Source organism: Silene latifolia, chromosome Y, assembly GCF_048544455.1.
Source record: "Silene latifolia isolate original U9 population chromosome Y, ASM4854445v1, whole genome shotgun sequence".
In the NCBI taxonomy this organism is placed as follows: Eukaryota; Viridiplantae; Streptophyta; class Magnoliopsida; order Caryophyllales; family Caryophyllaceae; genus Silene; species Silene latifolia.
In genome coordinates, this window is record NC_133538.1 from 353544200 (window position 1) to 353570817 (window position 26618).

General features: G+C 35.2%; 1 protein-coding gene across 1 annotated transcript; it reads left to right on the plus strand.

Annotated features, from left to right (window-relative positions):
* The first annotated feature begins 8262 nt into the window (after positions 1-8262).
* Positions 8263-11846, plus strand: LOC141631646 (uncharacterized). Its single transcript, XM_074444287.1, has 5 exons — positions 8263-8282; positions 9333-9499; positions 9612-9959; positions 10530-10877; positions 11023-11846. The coding sequence occupies exons 1-5, from the start codon at positions 8263-8265 to the stop codon at positions 11844-11846; spliced, it is 1707 nt and encodes a 568-aa protein (XP_074300388.1).
* The last annotated feature ends 14772 nt before the right edge of the window (positions 11847-26618 follow it).

The window sequence follows — 26618 nt, forward strand, 5'->3', positions numbered from 1 at the left end:
GGGGTCGTGTGGGGTGGTGCGGGGTTGTGCGGGGGGTGGTGGGGGGTTTTGGGGGAAGTTGTCGGTTGTGGGTGGTTGTGTCGTGGCTGGTTGTGGTGGTTGGTCGTGGTGATGGGGTGTTGGTGGTGTGGTTGGCAGGTTGGTGGTGGTGGCAGCCGAGAGAGGAGATGAAGAATGGTCTTTTTTTTTAGAAAAAATGTGGGGTTTTTTTTAGAGAAAATGTGGGTTTTTTTTAGAGAAATATGGGAGTGAGAAAGAGAGAAAAAGGAGAAGATAGTGAATGAAAGAGGAAGAGGCTGTGTAATAATGAGAGGAAATGTTTAGTGAGATTAAGGAGGAGATTAGAGAAATATGGGTTTTGTTTAGATAGATTAGTTTGTAGCCCTTCATTGAGATCTAATCCCATCCCTCCATTCCCTTCATCCAAAGGCTTCTATAAAGACTTAGGGACTCCTTATACATGAGGGCCTTAGAAGAACCCCTCTCTCTCTCTCTCTCTCTCTCTCTCTCTCTCTCTCTCTCTCTCTCTCTCTCTCTAAGGTCCTTACATCCATTGAGTCCCTACGTCCTTATAAGGGCCTTTGGATGGAAGGGATGGAGGGATGAGATTACATCTCAATGGAGGGCTACAAATCTCCCTCCCTAATCTTCTTCCCTAATTGTGTATAACTCTACCTAATTGTGTACAACTCTTCCACCATTCTAATCTCCCAACTCACTTCCTCATTCACTCATCCTCTCTCATTTCTCACATTCACTCTTTCTCTCTCATTTTCTCCCACCCTCTCTAAACAAAAAAAAAACCAAGTTGATAAAAAAAAAACCAAACTAAAATAAAACAAAAAAAAACCACAAAAACCACTCCACCACACCCGACCCACCACCACCCCACCACCATCCGACACCACCACCACCCTATCACTGCCACCACCAGCCGACACACCGACAAGCCCATCCACGCCGACCTCCACTCCCTCCACCGCCACCAAACCCGACAGCCACCAAACCACGACAACACCAAACACGAAACCACCACCACCTCTATTCTCCCTCTTTGTCTCAGATCTACCCGGAAAACACGGCCTGCCGGCCTGCCTGCCGTTTCCTCGTCGCCGCCTTCGCGTCTTTGTGGTTTTGTTTTGTTTTGTTTGTTTTGTTTTCCGTCGTCGTTTATATTTTCTTTTTTATTTTAAATTGGTCTTTGTCGTGGGTGGAATTCTTTGGTTACATTTTTTAATGTTCACATGTTTTAATGTTCATATTTGTCGTGGGTGGAATTCTTTGCTTACATTTTTTAATGTTCACATTTGGTCTTTGTCTCAGATCTGGGTGGAATCGTCACTTTTTTTTCGTCCTCATTGTTTTTGTTTTTATTGTTTTTATTGTTTTTGGTTCCATTTTTTTTGGTTTTGTTCTTTGTTTTTTTGTTTTTGTACTGTGTTTTTGTTTTTTTTTGTTCTTTGTTTTTTGTTTTATTTTTGTTTTTGTTCTTTGTTTTTTGTTTTGTTTTTGTTTTTATTTTTTATTTTTTTATTTGGTTGTTATTGTTATTTGGTTTTTTGGACTAAAGTTATACATCTTGTCTATTAAAGTTATACACTGCGTGCATTAGAGTTATACACACGATATTTAAATTTGGTTTTTTTTATTGTTATTTGGTTTATTTCGGGTTTGGTTGGGTTGTTGGTTTTTTGGTTTTATTATTCTTATTTGGTTTTTTGTTTTTGTTATTATGAGTTTTTTTGGTTTTTGTTATTATTATTTTTTTTCATATTTTTCATATTTATTGTTTGATTTTTTTACTATTTACGACTAAAGTTATACATTTTATGACTAAAGTTATACATTTTATGACTAAAGTTATACATTTTATGGCCAAAGTTATACAAAAAAAGACTAAAGTTATACAAAAATTGGACTAAAGTTATACAAAAAATTGACTAGAGTTATACAAAAATTGACTAGAGTTATACAGTGTGACTAGAGTTATACGTTGAATCACTAGAGTTATACAAACTGTGACTAGAGTTATACATTGTATGACTAGAGTTATACAAACTGTGACTAGAGTTATACATTGTATGACTAGAGTTATACAAACTGTGACTAGAGTTATACATTGTATGACTAGAGTTATACAAACTGTTACTAGAGTTATACATTGTATGACTAGAGTTATACGTATGTTTTGATTTTATTTTTTTTATTGTTTGGTTTTTTTACTATTTACGACTAAAGTTATACATTTTATGACTAAAGTTATACATTTTATGACTGCAGTTATACTCTTATGGAATAAAGTTATACAATTTTGGACTAAAATTACACAAATTTGGACTAAAGTTATACAATTTTGGACTGAAGTTATACAAAAATAGACCAGAGTTATACAAAAATGCACCAAAGTTATACAAAAAATGGACTAAAGTTATAAAAAAAATTGGACTAAAGTTATACAAAATAAAAGAAAATAAAAGACAACAACAAAAAATGAATTGAAAAAACAACTCAAAACATGAAAATAAAGACCAAACGAAAAAAAAAAAAAACCGAGAAAAAAAAAACAAAAAAAAAAAAAAAAAAAAGGTTGGGGGCCGTGCGGTGGCGGCGGTGTGGTGGCAGCGGTGGTGGGCGGTGAGTTGGTGTCGGGTGGGATAGTGGTGGGTGGTGGTGAATGAGGAAGAGAAGAATGAATGATTTATTTGGGTTTTTTGATTTAATTGGATTTTTTGGGTTTTTTGATTTAATTGGATTTTTTGGGTTTTATTTATTTATTTGGGTTTTGGGTTTTTTATTTATTTGGATTTTTTGGGTTTTTATTTTTTGGGGTTTTAGAGAGAAGATGAGTTGTGTGATATATGAGAGAAGTGGATGAGAGGAAAAGAAGTTATAGTGAATTAGTGATTAATTAGAAGGATTAGTGAATGAGGAGAGAATGAGTGATATTAGTACATAAACACACTTTTGGAGGTTGATCTTGGCCATCCATCTCCCTCCATCCAATGGCTCACAATAGGACTTATGGACTTATTATATCTATGGACCTTAGTTGATCCTTCCTCTATATATATATATATATATATATATATATATATATATATATATATATATATATATATATATATATATACTCCCTCCAAGTTCCTTTTATCTTCCCCTTTCTTTTGGGCACAAAAAATAAGAAAGGGGAAGAAAGAATCAATACATATATATAAAGCAGGAATTTTTCGAGCGATATTAGAGAGTCCAACTTTTTTAGAAATCCTAGCAAGAGCAGATTTCGAAAAAACAAATTGATAAATAAAATAAAACATTCAATAAATTGAAATCCTAACAATAGTAGATTTCGAAAATAAATAATTTAAAAAATAAAATAAATAATTTAATAAATAAAATTATCCTAAGAAAAATAGATTTCTTAATATCGAAAACAAATTTTATTAAAACTATCCTAACATAAGTAGATCAAATATATCTTAATAAAATTATCCTAATATAAGTAGATTAAAATGATCAAATAAATAATGGACATTCGTAATAGTTCAAGTTATCATTTTTATTTTTGCCCCACTTATGGTATCATACATTTGTAGTTGGTATTCTAGCATTAAAATAAATTTAAGGAGTTGGTGGATAAATAATGAATTTATTTGATTAAAGTGTTATGTTAATATGATGTAATGTAATCTTACGTAGTTACACGGAGTATAAACTACGATTCCATTAAAATATAGTCACTAAATAATCATTGAAGTGTGTGTATATACATCGTAAATGTCTCCATATACATTCAAGTGATCAATGCATATAAAACAATACACCGATCTATATATGTTACTATTTTTGTTTCATCAATTTACTCTCTATAAGAATGTAGAGATAATTAGGTGGAGAAACGAAAGAATTAAATTAAAATTTGGCAGCTTGGACAACTCAAGGCTTTTTGTAACAATGGAGCCACTCATAGTATTATTTATATGATGAATTACTGGTCATTTCTAAACTCACGCATTAGCCTAGATTTCGAATAAGATTAAGTTTGAAAGAGTTTTAATAATTTATACTACAAATTATTAAAGGCCTCAAAAGTAAGGGTGGGCATAATCCGGTCCGGGCCGGAATCGAGTGGACCGGAACCAGAATTAAAAATTCTAGTCCGGTCCGGTTTAGGACCGGTATTTTCCGGTCCGGACCGATTTGGACCAGAATGCCCGGAATTATTGTTATTTTCATTTTTTTTCTTAAAATTGTATTTTTATTCCGGTTCAATCCGGTCCAACCGATCCAATCCGGTCCAATGGACCGGAATTTGAAAAAGTGAATAATTTCAGTCCAACCGGTCCGGTCTTGGACCAGAATTTTTCCGGTCCGGTCCCAGACCGGAATTTTTGTAATCCGGTCCGGTCTCGTACCATGAATTTTTCCGATTCCGATTCCGGTTCCGGTCCGGTTTTGAACCGGTGCCCAGCCCTACTCAAGACTGTACATATGTTATGGTCATTAATTAATTAAATCAAAAGAACGCACATTATGTTTTAGTTTAACCAAATCTTGCTTGTGCACTACGTAGTATTTACTCAACCATTTATCTTTGTATTTTAGTATTGGTTTTACATACTAGGTAGAATTCTATTTACTCATATTTTAAATTAAATTTATATTTACTTAGATTTCTATGTATATAGGGGTAAAATTTGAGATAGATGATCAAAGATTATGCAGCCTTCGAAAGATTTTAAAGTATATTGATTTTTTTGAACTGTTGATGTATTCGAAAGCTTTTAAAGTATATTGATTTTTTGAATTTTTGATGTATGTATATATTTTACTAATTAACCGAAAGGTATTTGATTTTTTGGTAAAATGACATAATAAGTACTTCATATTTTTTTTGGTACAAATGAGGGGCGAAGCCCCGAAAACTAACTACTTACTATAACACGAGGAAAAGCGACACCAAAAACATCCTCCCGAAGGATCGAACATAGCTCCGGAAGAGGAGCGTCTAAATGTGTAATGAAGGAATCCGAATTGACCCCAAAGTTTGCTAAGAAATCAGCGGCTCTATTAGCTTCCCTATAAGTGTGTTCCAGCTTGACTGTCCACCTCATCTCTATAAGTACTTCATATTTAATATTATAAATAGAAGGATTAAAAAATTGGTAGCTTTCTCATATGTTACTCTTATTTTGGTAAATAATTTATCTACCAAATACTTACAAAAAATTAAGATAAATGAAATTTTGGTCAAATAAGCTTAAGCTTATTTCTTGGGAACAAGGCCATATGAGATTTTTCATGATCTTCGAACCATTCTCATATCAAATTGATTTGTTTTTGATGTTTTATTCTGGGCATGTTTACTTGCTTTTGAGCCTATTGTTAGGAATTGATGTAAAGTTTTTTTTTTAAAAAAAATTTTATAAGTTGATTAATAGAATAAATAATTATTGGTTCAGAATAAATGTTAGCAATTAGACATTGTAAATTTGTAACACAAAGTATGTATATAGTCCATCATCACGAGGAACAAAATAATAAGTAATTGGTTCAAAATAAATGTTAGCTAAGAATAAAAATGGTTAGCTCTACAATAAGAAAAAGAAAATTTGATCAAAAAGGAAATCTATAACAAGTGTCCAATTATATCGCATTTATCTTGGATGAAGCGGATATAAATAAAGTTTTAGGTTCAAACTGAATTTTAAATCATGTCAACCATGGGATTTAGACATGGGTACAAATAATATCAGAATTATTTAAGAAAACTATAGAATAAACGAGTATATAACATTTAAATGGAACGAAACTATTTTAAGATTACCACACGTTGAAGCGGGTATGGTTTTGAAAACTTTATCCGCGACAACTAGGGGCATGTAATTTTTCTATTAAATACGGGTATGAGAAGGTCTGCATCCGTCATGTCTCCTCCCCCGTATGACATCCTTGCTTTTAGGAGTCGTTTTTTTGGTTCTGCGAGACTTGACAGAGTATTTTAGTCGTGTTAGGGGAGCAAAATTCATTACTTTTAGGAATTGACTAAATGTACTTCATCCTCTTCGCAATGATTGTTTGTATTGCTTTTACACAGTCATCAATGGGGTAGTTTGACCATGATTTTAGACATATTAATGGTCAAAGTTATTAAAGTTTGACCCCTAAAATACAAGTTGGAAGATGTTTAAGAAGGGAAGGGATTATCCATGATGATTTTTTTTTAATATAACTCATAATGATTTGTTTAAGAAGCAAGGTGAGTCTTAGACCAAGTGCGGTATGCCGATTATGTTGTTGAGAATTTAGGAACATTAACTCTGTAAGAGGATTATGTAAGGGGATCTGTCTTATTATAAATCACCTTAGAAAATTCGTAGTAGAAGGGAAGATAATTACAGGTTTCAAAGTCGGTAAACTGTACTTAACCCGAGGATAGTACTGACTTCCTCGGATGCAAAGATTCCTTTCGTTCTTAATCGGAGACAATATACATTGAACCTGTTCTACACCATAACAATAAACAAGAGTCATGGACTCTTGTTTATGTGTCGAAACCAGCATTTAGTAATGGCCAGCTTTAGGTAAAAGCATCAAAAACATTATCATCCGAGGGATTTAGGTTATCATTGATGATAGAGACCAAAGGTATTAAGGCCACACGAAGACCATTGTTTACAAAGAAATTTTCACAAATTTACAAAATTAGGTGTCGTATTAGACATTTTGCATGAAACTCCAAAGGATAAGTAGTCTTAAGTATACATAGTCAAAGACTATTTTGGTAAAAAAATTGATGGTGCGTGAAACAATAAGAACGATAACTCTAAAATCCAACTATATCTATGAATGTTATACAAGTGATATAGTTAATACCAAATGCTACAACGTTTTCGTTGCGTTTTTGTTATTGGAACTGATGATTAATCGATCCTCATCTAAGTCAACCCCCAAAATTTTGTTTGCTCCCATTTTCATCACGATTTGACTTTTTGTTAAATTTAAATTTTTTTTGTTACTAGACCATGGTAACTTAGACCAACGCTTTCAGTGATTCATTTTGGATTTAAAAAATTTGCCATAAAATACTAACTTGGTAACCCAATGATTTTAGTGATGCCATAAACTACTAAATGATGTTGCCAAAGATAATACTACTAAGCACCCCCTGGCCTCTGCATTCTATTTAATAGAATCACAAATATTTTTGATTGTTGTTTAGAGACTACTAATTCTGTTGAAATTCATTTTGGATTTGATTTTGCGAAAGGTATATAGGGAGAAAATACTCTTAATTGTAAAAATAGTCAAGGTAAAATTAAAAATTATGTTGTAAGAGATTTAACATTTTCTCTGAACATATTAAGTATATATAATCTTGACACCTGTTATTTTACATAACATTCATATAATTTTTTTAATTAAAAACCGATTTAAGCAGTAACAATGAAAAACTAACAACATACTATAACTATGTCACTTGATATTATACTATTGAATGACAAAGCTTTAATGTTAAAAACACTAATAATTCATCGGTGATCAACTAAACCAACCACGAATTTTTTTTTCATCAATGATTCAACATAGTTGAACTTTTTTTTATCAACTTTAATATATATTTTAACATATAATACTATTAGGAGCCCCGTGCATCGCACGGGCTTTCCAACTAGTGGAAAGAATGAATAAAATAGTGTAAGTTGTGAAGTTTATAGGAGAGAGAAAATAATAAAGAATGAATAAAGTAGTGGAATTTGTTGATTTTTTATGAGAGAGAAAATAATAAAGAATTAATAAAACTTACTAAAAGAAGAAATAGGGAAGATAATAAAACTAGTGTGAAAAAGGGAAGAGGGAAGATAAGATATATATATATATATATATATATATATATATATATATATATATATATATATATATATATATATATATATATATATATATAGGGTCGAGATCCGGTGAGAACCACCCATATAATGAGAACCATGAGAACCACATAACAACCCTTGGATCTATATTATACACACACTGAGATTAACTCAACCAAACCCCAAATTTTTTCGCGCGTCCCTCCCAAACCCACCTAATCTCAGACATTTTTAAATTTTGCTTTCTCTCTCATCATTCTTTCTCTCTCTCTTCAACTCATCTGTCGACTATTAAAACCTTCCGCCATCGCCTCTTCGATAATCAAACCTTAACTTTCTCTACAATCGAACGATAAATTCTTCGACAATCAACCTTTCGACGCTGCTTCAATCAATGACGCCTTTAAATTCGAGGTAAAATTACCATCTTTATGATTATTTGTTGTGAAATTAGTTGATTTAGTCGATTAAATTAGATTGTTCGTGAAATTAGGGATTGATTAACCGATTAGAATTCTGAATTGAACAATTATGCTTCTGAATTTAGGATTTCGTCAATTAAATTGGGGAAACTGAGAAATTAGGGTTAGGGGATTTGAGAAATTTGTTGAAACCATGAAATTAGGGTTTGATTCGTCTCTTAAGTTTCTGGATTGATAAATCATGCTTCTGAATTTAGGGTTTCATGAATTAAATTGGGGAAACTGGGAAATTAGGGTTGGAGACCGTTTATGTGCATCAAAATCTTGTTTATGTGCATCCAAAATCCTGTTTATGTGCATCAAATTCCTGTTTAGGTGCATCAAAATGTGATTTTGTGAATCAAATTGGCTTAATTGAGAAATTAGGATTTCATGAATTAAATTGGGGAAACTGAGAAATTAGGGTTGGAGACCGTTTATGTGCATCAAAATCTTGTTTATGTGCATCCAAATTCCTATTTATATGCATCAAATTCCTGTTTGGGTGCATCAAAATGTGATTTTGTGAATCAAATTGGCCTAATTGAGAAATTAGGGTTTCATAATTTAAATTGGGGAAATTGAGAAATTAGGGTTGGAGACCGTTTATGTGCATCAAAATCTTGTTTATGTGCATCCAAATTCCTGTTTATATGCATCAAATTTCTGTTTAGGTGCATCAAAATGTGATTTTGTGAATCAAATTGGCTTAATTGAGAAATTAGGGTTTCATGAATTAAATTAGGGAAACTGAGAAATTAGGGTTGGAGACCGTTTATGTGCATCAAAATCTTGTTTATGTGCATCTAAATTCCTGTTTATATGCATCAAATTTCTGTTTAGGTGCATCAAAATGTGATTTTGTGAATCAAATTGGCTTAATTGAGAAATTAGGATTGGAGAAATTGTGAAATTGCCTACGTTTGTTAAAATCAGGGACTCAATTTCATGAATTATACTGTTGTATTGTTGCTTATTTAATTTTTGACATTTCTTGTTGCAGTAATAATGACAAAGACAACTCCTCAATACTATCACAAACTTCTTCAAATGTCATTACAAACGAAGGAGCGAATGTTGAAGCTAATGCATGTCAGCCTATATTAGAAATATCTGCAATAGCAGTTGAACATGATGTTCTTGAAGTTGTGACTTTCGAATTTGTTGAAGGTACAATTCTATTCATCCTGGTAGTTGCTTGATGTTTTCAGCTTTTTAATGGTACATTTCATATGCTTTTGTATCCCTCACCTTTCTTACTTTAATTGCACCACATATGCAGATATCATAGTAGAGGAGGCAGAGGACGAGGAGGCAGCAGAAGGTTGTTCAAGCAACACGAATCGGGTTTTTGAGTGTCTCAATCATCTTAAGCCTGATATTGGTATGCTATTCGATAAGCTTGAACTAGGTGTTGAATTTTATGAAGCATATGCAAAAGAATATGGGTTTGTGACTAGATTAAGCTCACAAAAGTCTAAAAATGGTGTCGTTACGCATAAAAAAGTTGTGTGTAATAAGGCTGGAGTATATGAAGCGAAAGGGAAAAATCACAGGAGGCAAAGGACTAGGATAGAATGTCCTTCTTGTATTAAATTTAAGCGAATTTTGGAGGAAGGTCCTGGTATGGGTAAATACCAAATATATGATTTTCATGAAGGTCATAATCATATGCCACAAACACCATCAACAATGGTACATTTGACACAAACGAGAGAGTTGAATGTAGTTCACAAAAAAATGATAATTGACAACTCCAAAAATAACATAAGTCCAGTTAAGTCGTATAGGTTGTTCAAGGAGTATGTTAGAGGTTATAGGAATGTGGGTGCGTCATTGGAATACTTTAAGAACTTTTCTAGAGATATCAAGAATTATTTATCAGAGGGGGATGCTCAAATGCTTATCGAGCATTTTATGAAGATAAAACACATGTGTCCATCTTTTTATTTTGATTTTGAGGTAGACGAGATAGGTCGATTGTAACATGTGTTTTGGGCTGACCCTATTAGTATTAAAAACTATTTGCTATTCGGGGGCATGACCTCTTTTGATACGACCTTTAGAAAAAACAAGTATAGGATGATATTTGACCCTTTTACATGGGTGGATAATCATAAGAGATGCGTGACCTTTGGGGCTGGACTTATTATTAATGAGAGTAAGGAGTCCTTTGCTTGGCTATTTACGAAATTCGTAGAGGCTATGGGGGGTCGTCATCCAGTTTGTATGATAACTGATGAAGATGCGGGGATAGAAGAAGGAATGAAATTAGCCTGGAAAAACAAGGTGCAACACAGATATTGCATGTGGCACACACTAAAAAAGTTGCCTGAGAAAGTAGGGCATGTAATATGTAAAGATACTGAGTTCCTGAAGAAGATAAACCGATGTGTTTGGAGCGAAGATGTGGAGCCGCCTGAATTTGAGGAAAGGTGGACAACAGTAATTGAATCTCATGGGTTTTCGGATAACGAGTGGCTTAAGGAGAAGTACAACATTAGAAATATGTGGGTTCCAGCTTACTTTCGTGATCTGTTTTTAGGAGGTTTGATGAGAACGACCTCCGGTCGAGTCGAAAACCACTTTTTCAAAGAACTTCACTAATCCTAATTTAACCCTAGTTGAGTTTTGGATGAGATTTGAGAGTGCAATGGATGCTCAAAGATGGACTCATTCGAAACTCGTTGCAGAATCAAAAAACTCCTTCCCGCAGTTGTCGACTCCATTAGCCCTAGAAAAGTATGCATCAGAAATCTACACTCCAACAATTTTCGGTGAGTTTCAAAAGGAAGTCGAAGGAGCTTGCTATTCATGTGGTGTTGGGAATAAAGAAAAAGATAAAACCTATCCAATTTTATACACAGATATCATATATCAAGTTCGAAACAAAACGTATAAGGTTGGTTTTAAGAAGGATGATGTATCAGTGGTATGCACTTGCAAGAAGTTTAAAAGACATGGAATACTCTGTCGACATGCTCTGTGTGTCTTTAAAGATCGGGGAATTCAGAAAGTTCCAAGTGACTACCTGCTTAGTCGGTGGAGCAAACTAGCAACCTGCCAGCCAATCGTCGGCCCTAATGGCCAGTTGCTTGCTAATTGTACATCAATGGATGTACAGAAAAACAAAGTTGGCGAGTTATGGTCAGAGTTGTTTACTTGTGTGGTACTCGTTGAACAGAGTCCTGGGCATTGTGATGAGTTGCTTGGGATTTTGCGTGAGTTCAAGGAAAGGGTAAAAATTACCCCTGATGAAAGTGGAAATACTGGTATTGCAAAGGTAAAGGACAAGAATGCTGAAATTTGGATGCTTTTAGGAACAAACATTCCTAGTGAGATTAAGGTTTTGCCTCCAAGGCAGTGCAAAAACAAAGGCTCGGGAAAAAGGTTGATCTCACAAAGAGAACGAGCTGGGGAAGTGAACAAGAAAGCGCTAAGAAAATGCTGGGCCTGTGGGGAGATGGCGAACCACGACAGTAGGAACTGTGACCGAAGGACAACCGACAATGAGTAGAGTCATTTTTTATTTTACCTTATTTAAAAATTCGGGATTTTTATTTTATTTGATAGATATTGGACATTTGCCTTATTGAATAATTCTGGACTTTTTATTTTATTTGATAGATGTTGGACTTTTTTTCTTAAAACGAATGAATGTAACACTTATAGAATGTAAAACCTGAGTGTTCCTGTCACCATTATTTCGTGCACATACAACGGTATTTCATGCACATACAAATGTATTTCATGCACAATGAACGTTATTTCATGCACACATTATGCGAGTATCAAGAAACCTTATGGCGATTAATTTATTCACTGTTTCACCAGATTTGGTAATCCAAAATGAGAATATCCCAACACTAAAATGTGATCAATTGAAATGAATCTTCCTGTACGACAAGTCTTTAAAATTCAAAGTGACGATCCGAGTGAAAATATTAAGAAATTGGAGAAATGTACATGGTTTAATTATGCACATCATGGTTATTTCATGCACGTAGAACGTTTTCTAATGCAAGATTAAGAGAAGTATTAATAAACCGGAGAAATGTGATCTACCACTACATCCTTCTTTGCTACCACATCCCCAACCGTCAAAGTTAATAATAAAATTCCAAAATCTAAATTAAAATGCAACATTTTAAAAGTTCACTTGAGATTACTTTAAGATTTGATCTTGGACACATGAGTTACATATTTCATGCATGCACACTGTTATTTCATGCATGTGGAACAGTTTTTAATGCATTTACGATGTTTTCAGATTTCATTACAGCCTTTTCGTAATCCAATTTTGAAAATTGTCTCTCGTTTTCGTTGCCTCGTGACATGTTCGTTATCCAATTTCGAAAATTGTCTCTCGTTTTCGTTGCCTCGTGACATGTACGTTATCCAATTTTGAAAATTGTTTCTCGTTTTCGTTGCCTCGTGACATGTTTCTAGAATTAGTCCAGAAACATGACTTCATGTCTTACACGCCTTACATATTCCAAAATCTAATATGTACTCTCAAGACTTAGTGTACTACATATTCCAGAATAAACTCCACAAGAATATAATATTCCAGGGTCTACTCCCTTTGTACATCCCTCGACTCAAGGAATCAGATCAAAAAATGGCAGTGTTTCGAATTTTGGATTAGGTCATCTGCCACTCCCTTTGCACATCCCTCGACTCAAGTGTTTAGAAAATATCACCTAGTGATAATCCTACAAAAAAACGAGGGGGAAAATACTGTTACGTAAAAAGTCACTCCGAGACAGAATCTAATGAAAAGAAGATTAAAATTAGGCAAAATTTAAATTAGGCATTCAAGGTTCTTTATATTTACCTTTCTCTTGTTTCGCTTCCATTTGATGAGACGTGCAATCATACTCGTACCATATTCATCCAAATCCTACTTAAAAATTTTATTTGACAACAAATATTGAAATGCTTGAAATAAAATATACTGAATAATGTTTATAAAAGTTTGTTGAAAAATTTATACCTCGTAAGAACGCTCATCACTCCATGATGCTTGATCACACAAATTTTCTAGCCACTTTAACAAATAAACTCCAGAAGAATACTCATTCTTTTGTCGAGGCACTTGCACAACCTCCCACTGAAAAGTCTTGATCTCCAACAACCTTGTGTATCTTGGAGAGTCTCTTGCGATGATCTCCAAAGCAGGCATGAGCTATACAAAAACAAGACAGTGAGTGATTGTGATTGTGGTATAAGGCTATTTAATGCACATGCAAGGGTATGTCATGCACATACAAGGGTATTTCATGCACATAAAGATCACCAACAGTATTTTCATTCGACAATGCATTTTGGGCAGTCAAAAACTGTTGAGCAGCCTTCCGGATATAATAAGTGAGGGGTAACATGTTTTTGTGCAAAAACTAATAAATCATACCTATTCAACTAAAAATTTTTGCCTAACTTCACGGCGCCTGGGCAGGTTGGAGTCGAGTATGAAGTTCATCTTTTTCCCAAAGTCAACAACGCATGCAAACCAATGTGATCTCTCCACACAATAAGGAAAGAAAGCTTGAAATATTACAAACTAGTCAAGTAGGATTTATCGACTTCAAATGAAAAAAAAATGCATTGGAAAAAAATTGCATGGAAAAAAAAAAGTAAGAGAATATTTATTTACCAGTTGGGTTGTGTTTAGATTGAGGGGCAAGTAGTCAAGTAGGACGTATTGACTTCGAAACTCCTTTTTACCGACAACTCCCTGAAATTTGAGAACATTTGTCAAAATTCTTTGTCATTTCAAAAACCAAAAACAAGCATTTGACACAATAAGGAATATGAATACCTTTATGATTGTCGGAAAATACACAACACTTGGGTTTTCGATTGTAGTACGAATACCAACAAAGATCAATAACCATATCCATTACCCAATTTCTGGCGGCAAAGCAAGGTCTGCAGCGCGTCTTGGGTAACTTGCAACCAATCGGTTTCTACAACGACCTCACTAATGATGCACATGTTGCAATTAGATTAGAAAACACGGAACGGCAGAGAGTGGACAAAAACTGAAGTTTTTAAAAAGCTGTATGGTCAGTTAGAACTTACTCCTTGTTCTTCTTATTATTCCGAATATAATTGATCAAGTGTGCATCTGTATATGATAAATCATCATGTGGCGCTTGATTACCGAGAAAAGGGGAAAATAAAAGCTCATTTATTAACATGGAAAAACGGAAAAATGGAAAACAAAGCTACTTAAGATTTCGCATTACCGAATCTGAACGCCATTCTTGTAAGCCTTTGCTGCAGCCGTCACTTGAAGTTTATAAGAGTTGTATCGCCAAGTTAGAATTTCATTGCAAACCCTCACAACATAACGTTTAACATCAACTCTCTGAACAATAACAACAAAAGAAATCAACATCAGGGACTTCATATTTAATGCACATACAAGGAAAAGTTGAATTAAATAATACAGACTTACTCCCTTTATGACCCACCTTTAAATCTAAGCGTCCCTTAGCCCCGTTGTACATCTCCATATGACGCATGAGGTAGATTCCAGTATCATGCTCGACATCAACGACAACGTGCGGAATATACAACTTAGGAATCAAAAGCAATGAAGACACCAAGTTTGGAATCTTACTTGAAAGCGTATCCAACAAGTTCTTCTGATAAAGGTAAAACAATGACAAGTAAATAATCTCTCACAAAAATTAGACGAAAATCAGGCACTTTATTGCAAAAAGATCTGAAGATATACCACAGGTCTAACATGGCGAGAATAGTCAGTTGATGGAGGCATCAAGTGCATCACTTCTAATGACTTCTTTACTAACATGGTAATGAAGACAAATGGCAAGGGTGTAACAATAGGAATGAAAACCTGTACGACATTGAAAACAAAGACAATAATGAAAAGAAAGACACTTAGTTGAGAACAGCCATGGAAATGTGAAAATCTTGAAGGACTTACCAACTCCACGTCTGCAAATTTGACATCCAATGAGTCAATCTGTTCATAAATTAGGTGACCCGTATTAGAGAATAAAAACTTGTAATAATTGGACACTTATTTGATGCATGTTCAGTGTTGTTTAATGCACCTAGATTGGTATTTCGTGCATCTACAATATTATTTCATGCATTCGAAAGTCTAATGCAGCCCAAGGTTGAGAACAACCATGGAACACTTACGTCAGTTGTCTATGTGATAAATAGACGGAAAGGGCATTTACGATTTCTGAATTTGTTGCTCTCATTCAAATAATCACACCACACAGAAATGACATCTGTATGAACTCGACGATCAAGAAGCAAACTCTTCATATGACTTCGTGTGAGAGTCTTGCCCGCATGTGACTAAATAAAACCTCCTATACGATTATGATAACATGAAACTTAGTGTTATACAAAGAAAATGTAATACATATATGCCGAATAAGATTAAAATATAGGAGAGTGATACATACTCTTCATCTAAGTCCTCTGAAAATGCATAGTCTCCTACCAGTTTTTCTGATCGACTCAAGTCACGAACCATGCATGTCCACGTTTCTGATAAAGTAAGGTGACCGGTAAACATTCGCTACCTCAACACACCTCTTAGGGAGCACCCTTCTACCAGCCACCTGCCTATCAATGGCATTATCTGAGGGGGCAGTTGGAGAAGAGGGCTCAATTGGCGATTCATCCAACGATACTTGAGAGGAGATAACTACAGGCGATGGTTTGGATGAGATCAGAATTGGCGATATTGGCGATAAAGGACGAACTACTGGAACAGACGTCGTAGTTGTTGTGCTTGAATGAGGAACACTTGAAGCAGCCTGCAACCTGGACTCAAGGAACTCTTGAGAGTTATATGGTGCATCATCACCACTAAAAAGGCTGAAAGACGGTCCTTCCAGAAGCGCCTTATCGCTCTTTTCATTTTCCTTTTTTTCGTTCCACAAATTTTCATGATGTGAATCAAACACCTTGCCAACATGAGTGTATGCATTATTAAGGATCCCTTCTAATTCAGCCATGACAGTGGGATTATCTAGAAACGCGTCATCTGCACAACTCATGTCAACCTCCTCCTTCTTCAACTCCTTCTCCTCCACTTTACCCTCATCCTTCTTCAACTCCTTCTCCACTGCCACCTCCTCCTTTCTCTCCTTCAATTCATTCTCATCTTTCTCATTGTCCTTTTCCACTTCATCCTCCTCCATCTTGTCCATGGTAGCACCCTCCCTTTCACAATCAGCACCTTCCCTTTCACCTTCTTCTATACTCTGCTGTGAAAGGGAAAATCCTTCAAATAAACAATCTGCCAACTTTGACATTTGCGTGACAGCCGGGAAAGCGGGAGCCTTACACTTAGCATTTCTAACTGCTTTGGTAAAGTCACCATAAATGTCTGCAAGTCGAATAGCTGTGCTTGCCAAAACCTTGATGGATTCTTTTCTCTCATCAACCGGTTCAGCTTCAAGTTCAGGTTCAGGTTGAGGTTCAGGTTGAGGTTGAGGTTCAATTTGAGGTTCAGGTTCAGGTTCAGGTAAACATACAGGTACAGGTTCACGCTCATGTTGAGGTACAACATAAGCAAATATGGGTTCAACAGAGCCCTTGCCAAAGCCACCTCCTTCTGCTTCTCCAACTTAACCCTTTTCTCTAATTTTCCCATCCGTCCCATTCGCTAATAAGGGAAATGATCGACGCACCGTTCTCGTCATGAAAACACATATATCCAAGTAGATAATTTGGAAAATCAGAATCGGTCCCTTAAAATAAGTTTTAGGGGAATTAGCTATAGCCGCCTTCCACGACATGACGTTGTTGATCAGATGGGACCGTGCAAATTTGCTCCAATTCATGTTAGGGACATCGGCGAGATTTGAAAGGGAGCTTAATATCCGAGTGCTAGGATGATCACCTACTACCCCCATCAAGAGAACATTGACGATATAGATGAGGAAATTTCTCTTGAAATCGTCTCCACCATCCCGTTGCTCTATCATCTTATTTAAGAGAACCTTTTTCGTAATATCTGAGGTGGTAAACTGAGCCTTATACCTCTTGACAGGCTCTGTGTACTCCTTTTCCTTACAGAACATTCTAGCTGCAACAATGTCAATCGGTCCCATAGGAAGTCCAGTTGCATCGTGGACATCCTCATCAGAGATAACAAGATCGCGGTTCATCAATGAACAATTGAACGGATTAAATATCTCGACAATCCATCTGGCCAAATGGCCATTGATTTATTCTGACTTAAGTTGTGACAACCCTCTGAACCCCATACTGTGTATGGCTTCAATTTGCTTTTCGGATGGCCTCAACTTGATGAAATTAGTGATCAAGGAAGGACTCGTCCGAGTGAGGAGAGACTTATACTTGTCAGAACGCTTTCTTATTTTTATACTTTGCGTTGGCTCTTTGCTTGTTGTTGCTGCCTTCCTCTTGTTCTTGTTAGGAGGCAACTCTGGTGCGACTTCGTCGTGAACTTTGGCTTTAACACGCGGACTCCGTTGCCGCGGTGAAATTTGTTCTGCCTCTGCTGTTGTAGTGTTTGGTTTGAGAGAATTATCTGTCAAAGTAGTCAGCATTAGTAAGGTAGCTTATTTCATGTATATACAAAATTGTTTAATGCACATAGATAGTTATTTGATGCATATACAAGGTTGGTCCATGAATTCATAAGACTATTGTACGCCAAACCGAACAGTGATTAGCTTCAGGAAGACAGCTTATTTCATGCATGTACAAAGTTGTTTAATGCACATAAACAGTTATTTGATGCATATACAAGGTTAGTCCATTAATTCATAAGACTAGTGTACACCAAACCAAACACCGATTAGCTTCAGGAAGACAGCTTATTTCATGCACATACAAGCTTATTTGAGGAAAACAGGATTTTAAAAAGGGGCTCGGGTGTCCTAAAACGGGACGGGAAAGGGTTTAGGGTTGGATTAGGCGGACCACTACCGCGGGTCCGCCTAATCCAACCCTAAACCCTTTCCCTTGCTATTGTCATTCGAACAGAAAAACCTAAAGACACCCTAGAAGGAGACGAGTGAACCCTTTTTGGGGACGGGATTTTAAAAAGGGGCCGAGGTGTCCTAAAACGGGACAGGAAAGGGTTTAGGGTTGGATTAGGCGGACCGCTACCGCGGGTCCGCTAAATCCAACCCTAAACCCTTTCCCTTGCTATTGTCATTCGAATAGGAAAACTTAAAAACACCCTAGAAGGGGACGAGTGAACCCTTTTTTGGGGACGGGGTTTTAAGAAGGGGCCCGGGTATCCTAAAACGGGACGGGAAAGGGTTTAGGGTTGGATTAGGCAGACCGCTACCGCGGGTCCGCCTAATCCAACCCTAAACCCTTTCCCTTGCTATTGTCACTCGAACAGGAAAACTTAAAGACACCATAGAAGGGGATGAGTGAACCCTTTTTTGGGGACGGGATTTTAAAAAGGGGCCCGGGTGTCCTAAAACGGGACGAGAAAGGGTTTAGGGTTGGATTAGGCGGACCGCTACAGCGGGTCCGCCTAATCCAACCCTAAACCCTTTTCCCTTGCTATTGTCATTCGAACAGGAAAACCTAAAGACACCCTAGAAGGGGACGAGTGAACCCTTTTCAGGAAAACAGGATTTTGAAAAGGGGCTCGGGTGTCCTAAAACGGGACGGGAAAGGGTTTAGGGTTGGATTAGGCGGACCGCTACCGCGGGTCCGCCTAATCCAACCCTAAACCCTTTCCTTTGCTATTGTCATTCGAACAGGAAAACCTAAAGATACCCTAGAAGGGGACGAGTGAACCCTTTTTTGGGGACGGGATTTTAAAAAGGGGCCCGGGTATCCTAAAACGGGACGGGAAAGGGTTTACGGTTGGATTAGGCGGACCCGCGGTAGCGGTCCGCCTAATCCAACCCGAAACTCTTTCCCTTGCTATTGTCATTCGAACAGGAAAACCTAAAGACACCCTAGAAGAGGACGAGTGAACCCTTTTTTGGGGACGGGATTTTAAAAAGGGGCCTGGGTGTCCTAAAACGGGACGGGAAATGGTTTAGGGTTGGATTAGGCGGACCGCTACCGCGGGTCTGCCTAATCCAACCCTAAACCCTTGCCCTTGCTATTGTCATTCGAACAAGAAGAAAACCACAAGGCATTGTTGGTTAATGCATATGGATTGCTTTTTGGTGCATCTACAAGGCTACTTGATGCATTCATAAGGGTATTGCACCTTAAACCATCACCATTAATATTCGAACAAACGACATGTACTGGAAATCTTTAAAAGGGACAAGAAAAAGTAAACCCTCACCATTGTTGTTACCAGAAAGCATATATGGTGTTACTTGCTCAGTAACTTTTGGTTGGATACGTGGACTCTGTCGACGTGGAGGAGGAATTTGTTCTGGCTTTGCAGCTGTACTACTTGGGTTGGGAGGATTATCTGTCAAAGTAAGTAGGTTAAGAAGGCAGCTTATTTCATGCATATACAGGGGTATTTTAATGCACTGAGATTGTTTTTTGATGCATCTACAAAGCTGTTCCATAGATCCAGAAACTTCATGTAATTATGTAACAATGAAAGCTCGATGATTAACAAAATAAGGAAAAGAAACTTCATTAATAAAACATATCATCCATACATGACAAAGCTTTACAACATTCAAAATGGAAAAACCCGACTACATAATTATACAAAGGTGGCTTAATACATGGAATTATACAAGAGTACCACAAAAGACTGACAATAGGGCAACTTTAACACCTGAACCGTTAAAGTCCTAAATACACAGACATCAAAATGCCAAAAACTGTCAAACTTGAGCAGTTGAGTTATATATAGAGGAAAAACCGAAAAAAGGTAAAGTGGCCCGAGTTGCTAACTCTATTGAAATGGCAACTGCTATGTCACGTGCAGGAGATGGCGTGGCTAAAGCATGAAGCAACTCATTCACATGTGCGCGTTCAACATCATCAAGCGCGTTAAGATGTTCTCTTTGAAAAGTATTTTTCTCTTGTGGATGATGCAGGAGCAATTTAGCTGCCAAATCTTCAGTCATAAAGCATTTGCATCTTTTATAAATTATTTTAGGACCCCTACGAACAATTCTTACACCATTGATATCATTGGTCCGTAGATAAATGCCATATGCATATTCAATGCGAGGTGCACTTGGGTGTATGAGGAAAAGCTGAGACCAATTCCTACAGACCAACGCCATATTTGCCTTATCTTCGTAACAATCTAGTTGGTTAAATATGTTAGTCACTAGATCTTGATTATTGAAAACATCATCAAGTTGGGCTTGATAATAGTTGTCGGTAAGCTGAACTTTGACTAAGGAAGCAAATGACAAACTCATAGCCTCTTTTTTTTCTCTTACGTAATTCACAGCAAAAAGTGCTTTATCTTCTGCAAAAATATTGACTACCCACCCCTTGCACCAATTGGCCATACTTGGCTATGTATAAGTAATTGACCAGTAAGAGAATGACCTACAAGCATCACAAATTGAACTCTCGAATGAAAAAACTAGAAATAGGAACTAGTAAGGAAAATAGTACAAGCAGTCCGTCATTTGAAATATCACATTAAGCATGCAGAAAAACACTAAGAAAAATTCAGGAAATAGCACATTAAGCAAGCAATACAGGTATTGCATCCAAGTTTAGAGAGAGCATTAAAATGTAGTCTATCATTATTTTGGGGTAAGGAAGGGATGAAACATAAAAACAGACAAAGTTATTCAGATTTTCTTACAACATACTTTGGTCAAGAGCATCATTTATAGTTGAATTTGTTGGGTTTGGTGGGAAATAATCTTTCACTGGTCTACCTCCTTTTATTTGTGTAATTTTTACTGGTGTGTTTTTCTTCCTTGCAACAGTCTTTCGCCTCATATCTGTGAATGTATTGACTGATGTTAACACAGGTGAAAATAGAAATTTCGGCCAATGCACAACCGAGAGCATTTAGATTTTGGAAAATATGCAGATTTTCCGAGTCAAGGGCCCTCTACTAATTAAGCATTGACACCTTATCGACAATGAACCTACTGCTAATTTTAAAGTGACGCCTTGTTTGATGCGGACAAGACCTTATTTGATGCACATTGAACCCTATTTTATGCACGCTGGACCTTATTTCATGCACGGACAGAGGACGAGTATCCTAAAACCTAAGCTTACTTGGCTAAAAAATACTGAAAACAACAAGCAACTACCAGCTCGACTATTCTTCAGATCCAAACAATATAGATCATTTAAAACCAAAAGACCCTCACAAAATACGCAAATTCAATTATTTAAAAGTACTTGAACATGCAATCAGAATAAAAACTCACAAATCCGCAAATTCAATTATTAAAAATTACTTGAACATGCAATCAGAACAAAAATGCAGAAATCGCTAAACTATAAGCAACGTATAAACTCTGATTTTCTATGTAAATGTGTTCAATACATTAAAACTCTGAATTTCTATCCCGAATCTAAGAATTCATTATAGAATAACAATAAAAAGACCTTAATTAGGGAAATTACTGCAAATTAGGGTTAATAGTTGAATATGAATTGATGATGTCGGGGGAATTGATGAATGTCGAAGGAAAAAATACATGCATGATAAAATTACAGTACAATCGTCATTATCCGAAGCATAGTACCTGAATTTGTAGGAATGAGATTGATAAATCTCGCGAAAATGCTGCTGATGAATGGATTGAACCGTAATATGAGAAGAAGATGATCGGATACGATGAAGGTAGGATAGAGATGAGCAGCGACGATGATCGGAGAAGACGATCGGAAATGGCGACGATCGGAAACGAGGATGATGAGGGTCGAAGAGAGAGAAGAAGATGAGTGAGAAAGGGAAAATTGGGAAATGAATGAAGTTGAAGGGTTTGGGGAGTTGAGCGCGTCAAATTGTAATATTATTAGTATTATTAATTAGTAATGTTAATATTAGTAGTATTATTAGTAGTTCTCATGGATCTCATCATCCTAGTGGTTCTCATATGATCCCGAATATATATATATATATATATATATATATATATATATATATATATATATATATATATATATATATATATATATATATATATATATATATATATAGGGTTTCTTATAAGGCCCTCATATATAATGAGTCCCTAAGTCTTAATAGAAGCCTTTGGATATAGTGGATGGAGGGATGAGATTCAATCAAAATGAAAGGCTACAAATCAATCTAGTCTAATTACCTCCTCATTGCAAATATGTTTCTTACTAATCCATTCTTCCCCATTTATCAGAAACTCCTTCCCCACTAAACATTATATCACTCATTATCAATAACTTCTCCCTTCTCTCTACATTCTCTCACATTTGTTCTCTCCCAAAAACAAATACAAAACAAATAAAAACAATAAAAAACACACCACCGACATCCTCCTCACCAGACCACCGTAGTTCCTCCCTCCTCCTTCCTGTTGCCGTCGACCACCCCCACCCCTACCTCCGCACCAGACCACCATCACCACTCGACGCGCCGACGATCACCATTCCCCACACGCCTTCCTCCTGCCGCCCCGACAACATTCCCACCACCACCACCGACAATGACAACCACACTCACGACCTCACCACTGCCTTCCTCCCTCCTTGTTGTTGCCTGTCGCGCCCGCCACCGCCAACACTGCACACAACCACACACCACCGCAACAACCTTCACTCACAACCATTCCTCCCTCCCCAACGCCAGCCCCACCGACATCAACAACACCCCCAACACCGACATCGCCACCCTCCCACCGTCCTTCCTCCTCCTCCCGCACCTCCTGCCGCCAATACACCCTCCGCCGCCCTTCCTTCCTTCCTCCTCCTTCCATTTTTTTTGGTTTTGTTCTTTGTTTTTTTGTTTTTGTACTGCGTTTTTGTTTTTTTTTGTTCTTTGTACTGCGTTTTTGCGTTTTTGTTTTTTTGTTTTTTTGTTTTTTTGTTTTTTTGTTTTTTTGTTCTTTGTTTTTTGTTTTATTTTTGTTTTTGTTCTTTGTTTTTTGTTTTGTTTTTGTTTTTTGTTTTTGTTTTTATTTTTTATTTTTTTATTTGGTTGTTATTGTTATTTGATTTTTTGGACTAAAGTTATATATCTTGTCTATTAAAGTTATACACTGCGTGCATTAGAGTTATACACACGATATTTAAATTTGGTTTTTTTGTTATTGTTATTTGGTTTATTTAAGATTTCGGGTTGGGTTGGGTTGTTGGTTTTTTTTTTTTTTTTTTGTTATTTACTTATTATGTTGTTATTTATTTAGATCTAGTTTTTAGATTTTTAGATTTGTTTTAAATTTTTCATATTATTTTAAATACCTATTGGTTTTAGAATTGTCGTTTTTTATTTTTCATATTTATTTGGTTTTTATAAAAGTTATACTATTTACGACTAAAGTTATACACTTAAAACATTAAAGTTATACATTTTATGACTAAAGTTATACCCTTGAAACATTAAAGTTACACTATTTACGACTAAAGTTTTACCCTTGAAACATTAAAGTTACAATTTTTATGACTAAAGTTATACATCTTATCTATTAAAGTTATACACTGCGTGCATTAAAGTTATACACACGATATATAATATTTTTTGTTATTTCAGATTTCGTACAACTTCAGTGGTCATTGTGTACAACTTCAATGCCCTTATGTGCAACTTCAGTGATCATTTATTTCAGATTTTGTATATATTGTTTTTGGTTTTTGGTTTTTGGTTTTTTCTATTTTTTTTGTTTTTTAGTTAAGAGTTTTTTTTTTAAGGGTTTATTTTTGACTTGTTTTTGTTTTTGTTTTTTGTTTTATATAAAAGTTCACTATTTACGACTAAAGTTATACAATTTTGAACTAAAGTTATACAAATTTGGACTAAAGTTATACAAAAAATGACTGAATTTGTACTCTTATGGAATAAAGTTATACAATTTTGGACTAAAATTACACAAATTTGGACTGAAGTTATACAAATAAGGACTAAAGTTATACAAATAAGGACTAAAGTTATACAATTTTGGATTAAAGTTATACAAATTTTGACTACAATTATACAAAAAATGATTGAAGTTATACAAATAAGGATTAAAGTTATTCAAACAAGGACTAAAGTTATACAAATAAGGACTAAAGTTATACAGAAATGGATTAAAGTCATACAAATATGAACTAAAGTTATACAAATGAGGACTAAAATTATACAAAAACTGACTAAAGTTATACAAAAATGGACTAAAGTTATACAAAAATGAACCAAAGTTATACAAAAATAGACCAAAGTTATACAAAAAAAGACTAAAGTTATACAAAAATTGGACTAAAGTTATACAAAAAATTGGACTAAAGTTATACAAAAATGAACCAAAGTTATACAAAAATGAACCAAAGTTATACAAAATTGTATAACTTTAGTCCATTTTTGTATAACTTTGGCTCATTTTTGTATAACTTTGGTTCATTTTTGTATAACTTTAGTCCAATTTTTGTATAACTTTGGTTCATTTTTGTATAACTTTAGTCCATATTTGTATAACTTTAGTCCATATTTGTATAACTTTAATCCATATTTGTATAACTTTAGTCCATTTTTGTATAACTTTGGTCCATTTTTGTATAACTTTAGTACAATTTTTGTATAACTTTAGTCCATATTTGTATAACTTTAATCCATATTTGTATAACTTTAGTCCATTTTTGTATAACTTTGGTTCATTTTTGTATAACTTTGGTTCATTTTTGTATAACTTTAGTCCATAAAAGTATAACTTTTGCCCATAATCGAAAAAAATTTATAATAACTTTAAAAAAACGACATTTGTAAAAATAAAAAAAAAAACAAGACGAATTCTAAAGAAACGACATTTGTAAAAATAAAAAATAAGACGATATTTGAAATGTCAAAATATGCATTATAATAACTTTTACTCCAACAAAAAGTTATACAAAAGTTGTACCGCTAAAACATTGAAGTTATACAATTTACGACTAAAGTTATACTCGTAAAACATTAAAGTTATACAATTTACAATTAAGGTTGCACTTTTTATATTTTTTTTTTTTGGGAGTGTTATTGTTTGTGTTATTTCAAATATGAGTTTTTTTTTTATAAAAAAACGAGAATTGAGAAAACAAGTAAAAATAAAAGAATGAAAAATAAATAAATAAAATACAAGATAACAAAAATAACGAATGGAAAAAAAAACAACTCAAAACATAAAAACTAACACGAAAAAAAAAAAAAAAAAAAAAAAAAACGTTGGCGGTGGTGGTGGGGGAGGTGTCGGGAGGGTGGTGGTTGGTGGTGGTGAATGAGGAAGAGATGAATGAATGATTTTTTTGGGTTTTTGATTTTTTTGGGTTTTTTAGAGAGGAAAGAGAATTGAGATGTAGAGAGATGAGAAGAAGTTGTGATAATGAGATGATGAATGATTAGTGAGGTATGTTAATAGGATTGATGAGCTAATTAGAGAAAAGGTGGAGGGATTAATTTGTAGCCATCCATTGAGATCTAATCCTAGCCTTCCATTCTCTTCATCCAAGGGCCTTTAGAAGGACTTATGGACTCATAAGATGAAATGGCCTTAGTTGATCTCTTCTATCTATCTATATATATATATATATATATATATATATATATATATATATATATATAGAGAGAGAGAGAGAGAGAGAGAGAGAGAGAGAGGGGAGATCCGGTGAGTCCACCTATACATTTGAGTCCCATGAGTCCACTTATGTATCACGCACTACACATAACAATATCACTGATATTTTTCGAGGAGTTCTTACATACAAGCGAATAGGAATTTTGCCTGTCATAATTTCACAAATTAGATTATGGAATTCTTTGGTACTGCAAAAAGTGGAGAGTGACAAACGACCGACAAGAGAAAAGTACAGCTCGTGCAAAACGGGAAATTAATTCACAAAACGTATATGTTGTTTAAGTGTGTAACTATTCAAGCAGATCAGAACTCGCAAATTTAGGCCAGTAATCCTAGTTAGGTTCACAATTACACGAGGGGTTTTCCAATTCATACTGACAAATGACATAGTTGTACCACCAACTTTTCTTGGTTATCACATATGAGTATCATAAATACCAGAGTCCAAAAATCCTAAATCTGTCAGGAAAAAGGATATAAGAATCCAGAGAGAGAGAATTACTCTTATAGTCCTATTTTCTGATAATCTACCTTCACATACGATAGACAAACATCGAGACAGTAAATAGGTGTAGCTTGGTGTAACTTCGTTTTTTTTACTAGCACTA